The sequence below is a fragment of the Adiantum capillus-veneris genome, chromosome 14 (assembly GCF_014529385.1).
Source record: "Adiantum capillus-veneris isolate H3 chromosome 14, ASM1452938v2, whole genome shotgun sequence".
Classification (NCBI taxonomy): Eukaryota; Viridiplantae; Streptophyta; class Polypodiopsida; order Polypodiales; family Pteridaceae; genus Adiantum; species Adiantum capillus-veneris.
In genome coordinates, this window is record NC_140944.1 from 10,862,326 (window position 1) to 10,867,938 (window position 5,613).

At 42.2% G+C, this 5,613-nt stretch overlaps 1 protein-coding gene across 4 annotated transcripts; it reads right to left on the minus strand.

Moving 5' to 3' along the window:
* Window positions 1-626: 626 nt before the first annotated feature.
* On the minus strand, window positions 627-4,826 carry LOC147441893 (uncharacterized). Of its 4 annotated transcripts, XM_086528293.1 has the most exons (8): window positions 4,220-4,826; window positions 3,764-4,039; window positions 2,401-3,085; window positions 2,029-2,092; window positions 1,912-1,951; window positions 1,469-1,612; window positions 1,165-1,288; window positions 627-883 (listed from the first exon to the last, which is right to left on the minus strand). In XM_086528293.1, exons 1-6 carry the CDS (start codon window positions 4,589-4,591, stop codon window positions 1,559-1,561), a joined length of 1,491 nt encoding a protein of 496 aa, XP_086384419.1. In that variant the 5' UTR covers window positions 4,592-4,826; the 3' UTR covers window positions 627-883; window positions 1,165-1,288; window positions 1,469-1,558. The 4 variants fall into 4 exon arrangements, with proteins under 4 accessions (XP_086384419.1, XP_086384417.1, XP_086384416.1 ...); XM_086528291.1 differs by having other exon boundaries at window positions 1,469-1,678; window positions 1,912-3,085; window positions 4,220-4,825; XM_086528290.1 differs by having other exon boundaries at window positions 1,912-3,085; window positions 4,220-4,824.
* Window positions 4,827-5,613: the final 787 nt, after the last annotated feature.

The window sequence follows — 5,613 nt, forward strand, 5'->3', positions numbered from 1 at the left end:
TTTAGATGAACGTATTCCAATTCAAAACGTTTATCATAAATATCTACTTCCAATCCCAAGGGAATCTGAAAAAATCTTACGGTCTGAAAAAGCACAACAATCATTATTTGTGGTACAGTAGTTAAGTTCACACAAAACTCCTTATGATAAATTCCTCTACCTACAAAACTCGAATTCAAATACATAAAATCTTGAAAAGAAAGAACAAGAACAAAAAGATCATCTCCGAAGCGTCGTACGTTGCACAACTTGTGCAAGAATATTGGGTAAGTGTTAGCAAGGACAAGACGCTCCATAAAATCAAAGTCATAAGTATGAAGTTGGAAATTATCAAGAAAAACAACACAATTGACACCCATAGGGATCCCAATTGTTTGTTTGAAAAGAGACTCACCGAAGATTATATACAAATTATGCAAAAGAAAATCCCACCAAGATATGATGTCAATGTCATCTACAATCTTGATGAATCTCTTGCTTCCTTTGTCTACGCCTACATTCTTACTTTTTACCCATAAGACATCAAAGTTAAAGGCTTACTTTTCTACTAGCAATGCTTTAAACCTATCCTTCTCAATCTTGTGTACGAAAACTTTTGACTTGACTCTAAAATAAGGTCCTCTAAATTTAGCTTCAAATATAGTGTTGTAAAGTCAAAAGTTTGGAGACAAAGAGAAGTTCGAAAACTTTATAACAAGAATTACACCTACCGAATCATTTAAAATCCAGCTTGCATCGGTGGGTACGTCTACAGCATTTAAATAGCTTGATAGAACAGTTTGTGATCACAAACTAGAATATCAATCCTTTTTCCTATCTTGAACTAAAGCCATCAGAAGACAAAAGAGTTCACCAGCTTGCCAATGTCAACAATAGCGTTCGTCTGGCAAACAGAAAATACTCGTTAGCCAAACAAACCACAAAACAGTTTCAACAATCTTTTATGCACATGTCATTCCAAAAGCTATGCAAGAGCAATAAAAAGGACAGATCCTTAACGAGGACCACTACCCAGTATGCCCCTACGCTCAACTACCACTCATGAGCTCTCAGAGAGGAAACACGCTTGGTAAACCCAATCTAAAGACCTCTTAAAAAACAACATAGCAAGACCTCTTAAAAAGCATGCAGAGTTAGAACCCACTCCTTTTCTGTGAAATTTACCTGTTTTAAGCACTCTGAGATTCTGCAGTATTCCAACTATGCATCAAGCTGCACTAGCAAACCGATCTCAACCTCTGCATTGAAACCAACTTCTCCACCTGACGATATGGCAAGTTGGTGAAATCTAAGAGATTTGACCAAAAAATCCGTCTGTTAGTTCAGCATAAATTGTAGACAGGAGGCACAAACCGTATACGCTTCTACTTCTTGTTCAATACAAGGTAAGCAACTTGAAAATCAAGAAACTAAAAGACCTTCAAAGATCTAGTAAATCAAAATTTTGATGCCAGAGTTTGCTTCATACCTTCTCTGAGATTACAGAGCTGGATGTTTGGCCTTGCCGAGAAACGTCAAACTCTTGCATTCACTAAAAAGCTTTACTTGGCAAGCTTCTCTAGCAGGGCCTCAGAGCCATTTCGTATGGATCACATAGATTTCTTTGCAAGACCTAGAAGATAAAGAGATTGCAAATCAACATCCATAGACGATAGCAGAGTAGATCCTTCTCTGCCTGCTGCAAGAATATAATAGATAAATTTATCCAACTATCGATTCGCGCACGCTCATGTAAACAGTTGAATTATGTATACATACGTAATTGTGTAGTGAGGGTGTGCCACAGGTGTGTCTGTGGGTTTACAGTATACACAGAAGAACTTACAACCTAGATCCTTTCCTGCTGCAAAGAATTTGATTGAAGTTCTGATGCAATTATTTGGTGCACTTACATGACTATATCCCACTCACCTCAAAAAATCTTGCCACTTGCTCCATAAGATGTGATAATCTGCATGTCATCGTTGAAATGGCATAAGTGCATGGCAAATAACCTCACAGGTTTGCTGCCAACATTCCACAGGACACAAGACTGATCTGCAGGGATTAAAAGGATATCCAGCGCTTGCAGAGTGGCATTTGAAGGAAGAACCTGCAAAAGATTCCCCTCAATCACAAAAACAAGAACATCACAATTTTCATTGTTGTCTGGGTCATAAGCTTGGCCAACGCTGAGACTTATAGTGCGACCTTCAGTTGCCTTCGTATTACCATGACCAAGAAGCTCTCTATCGAGAGAGTCCTGCCTAAAGCCCATAAACTTGAAGTGGGCATTGGACTCTGTCTTCAAAAAAGGCTTTTCATCCTTAAAGGCGACCCAGCGGAAGGACATGAAGGTTGTATTGGGTCCCAACGGCTTTAGAGCATGCAAAAAATTTGGAGACAGGAGCACTGCACTACCTGGCCTTAGCTCCAAAACTTCAGAGTAGCAATGTTCACCATTGATAACCAATCTGGAGTAAAGCAACCCTTCGCGAAGGACCACAATGACTTGTTGACCCACACTTGCCACATTGTGAAATTTTGTGGACGGTAGTCTCTTGCTTACACGAAACTGCTCTATCTTTCCTGACAACATAACAGCTGTGGATGCCTCTCCCACTTTCTGAAATCTCCATATTCCTCCTCCTTGCCAACCTCCACTTGCATTGGCTTCAGAAAACTTCATCACTTGATACATCCTTGAAGATCCAAAAAAGGCATTTAATTTCTTTTCACTGTTAAGAGAGCTGCCAAGAATGTTTAGACGACCAGTCTTCACATTCATAGTCTCCTTCTTTACCAAGGTCAACCGCACATCATTGAATTGACTTGACTTGGTTATAGCTCCTGTAACCAATAAAACAGGTGGCATAAAGAGACTATAACTAGTCCCTTGTACGCCCCATGAAGCTTTCTGCGACTCTCGTATTTTGCAATCTGCTGAGACAAACTGCAACAGCAAACCTCTTTCACCTTCAATAACCTCACCCACTCGAAAAACTGTGCCGCCTCTTATGAACACGCCATAACCGTCTGCTGCCTCAAAGCTTTCAAATTGAATGTCCGCAGTTTTTACGAACCTTTTAACCCTTGTTGCAAAGAGCTGCACAAGAGAACGGTAAGTCCTTCAGTTTGTTGCAACTGCCCATGGAAGTTCAATAGACACATCAAAGCGAGAGCAAGACAAAACAATTACACATGAAATGACAAAAGGGTGGACGTCTTACCCAAACTTCGGTTAACAGATAAACAAGCAACCTTAAGTCTATCTTGGGCAACACCACAAGGGCACATCTGAACATTCCAAAAACTGCCCACTCTTGCAACTCTAATTTACATTGTACAAATCATCTTTCCTCACCATCAGTTATGCTCCACAATGTTCCATCCTGCTTTCAAGGCAAACGACTACAGTAAATAAAATCTACCCTCACCACCTACTTGCAAGTTCCCCAATTAACCCTGAAAACACCCAAATTTACATTTTTTGTTATGCTGGTCATTTACAGCAAGCCTTCCTGCACCAAACTCGTGCTTTTGTAGCTGTACTTTTATAAAGGCCATAAAGACTCTTCCTTTGAAACCCTTGATGGAAAAAATAGCATTTTTTGAGTTAGGAGTGCTTCAAGCAGCAGTAAGGAGGTGAACAGTATTTCCTTTCACAAGTATCGGATATAATAAGAAAAGAGTCAAAACTAATCCCCTTCACTATGAGAAAGCCAAAGGTATATATATGAATGCCAAATAAACAGAAGAATTCCCAACGCCATTCTCTATCTACCTTGTCGAAGTTTGCAGCCTGTTGTTCCTTGCCTGAAGACTTTATTGATTCACCATCAACAAAAGCCAGAAGCTTTAAAACTACTTGTAGCAAGCGGTTTGAGATCTTGTGAGAGTGGCTTATCAACTGCACACTGGTTCCAGAAACGAAACTCAGACTCTTTGGACATCCCTCAAGATCTGTATCTCTATGAAACTTCTGTAACACTTGATGCTCTCTGTCCCAAATAGTCATTCCGTAGAGTAAAACATTCGGCCCAATGGCCTCCTTAACAATCTGCAAGCCAAGAACCCAAAAAAAAAGTTCACCAAAGAGGACGCCATGAGCTTTGAAATGAGTGCCTTTGAATGCCGACTACAATGCTTGCACTCCTTAATACTACGTTTCAAGCCAGTTACCATGAAGAACATGTGTCTTCTAAAGAGACAAGAAGAAACAAAACCACAGATATCTTACTTGAGTTATGTGTTCGTGTTTGGCGAGATTGTAGCATTCGGCAAGCCAGATGAAGCAGGTCCTCTTTGGAGGATGATTCAAGCCATTTGCAATGTACTCGTCCTGCAAAGTAGGCCACAAAGTACTCCATGCGTCATGTATCGTCTCCAACAAGAAGAGGTCTCCATTGCCCAGAACCCTAAGAGGGCCGGCAAAGCCTTTTGATGTGATGAGCCTGGTTGCATTTTGGCTTTGAATGATGGACAGCTTGGATGTAACGCTGGGTTGCAACAAAAAGAAAATACATGGCAGGATCCACGTAAGCTGGCAAACAAAGAAGAAGGATATCAAGAACCGGCGAGGAAGAGTGAAGCAATCTGGCACTAGAAACATCGTATCATCTGTCTCTCTCCCCCCCCCCTATCTCTGTTTCTCTGTTCGCACGCGCGCACTAACACATCGCTCTCTCGGATGAATGTGAGTCTGCATGGTGCTTGGGCGATTGTTTGGGAAGCAGCCATTGGGCGCAGGGCTCTCCACAAAGATTAACAGAAGTTCCCATTGGCACTGAGGCAGCACGAGCGATAGAGCTACGAGCAGTCAGTTCTGACTAATGACGACCTGATCGAAGAGGCATTTACGGGCCGGGCGTGAAAAACGTTGCACACGGGGTGGGTGAAAAAAAAAGTTAATTAATATGTCTTGCCATATAATTTACACCAGGTAATTATGCGTGTATATATCTCTCTATATATACATCTACAATTATAAAAGGGGGAGGCCCTCCCTCACGACTAAGTGGCACGGGCATGGGAGGGTGGGATCTACGACTGGGACATTGTGGGTCGTAGATCTGGAATGCGGGTACCCTAGATTACTTTTATAAAAAGTAAACTAGGGTACCCGAGTTTTGAAAGTAAACTAGGGTACCCACGTGGGTTTTGAACACGTGACCTCACCCATGAAAGGCGCACACCTTATCCACTACGCCATGTGCACGTTGTGATACGTGGGGACCTTAATTTACTTATAACACGTATACACAAGGGCGACAGCCAAAAGTAATCTAGGGTACCCTAGTTTACTTTTTATAATTAAAAAGTAAACTAGGGTACCCTAGATTACTCTCGGCGCCGCCACTGAGATCTACGGCCCACAATGCCCCAGCCGTAGATCCCACCCTCCCATGCCCGTGCCACTTAGTCCTGAGGGAGGCCCCCCCCTCCACGAGTCCACACTATCTGCAGGTCCGCCGGTTGGTGTTCCGTGCGCCTCCGACTAGACAGTGACGCAGTGAGAGAGAGAGAGAGAGAGAGAGAGAGAGAGAGAGGTGGCATTAGCTTGCTATGTGGCCTGTGCAATAAGGACATGGGTGGTGGCCTTTGTGCTTATTCAACCTCAACCCAATCAGAAAA

Bases quoted from the DNA above. Each gene is read 5' to 3' on its own strand.
- LOC147441893 (XM_086528291.1), bottom strand. From the start codon at position 4,591: ATGTTTCTAGTGCCAGATTGCTTCACTCTTCCTCGCCGGTTCTTGATA. The intron at 4,040-4,219 runs GTAAGATATCTG...CTTGGCTTGCAG, and splicing joins AACACGAACACATAACTCAA to ATTGTTAAGGAGGCCATTGG. The intron at 3,086-3,763 runs GTAGATAGAGAA...TCTCTTGTGCAG, and splicing joins AGGCTGCAAACTTCGACAAG to CTCTTTGCAACAAGGGTTAA.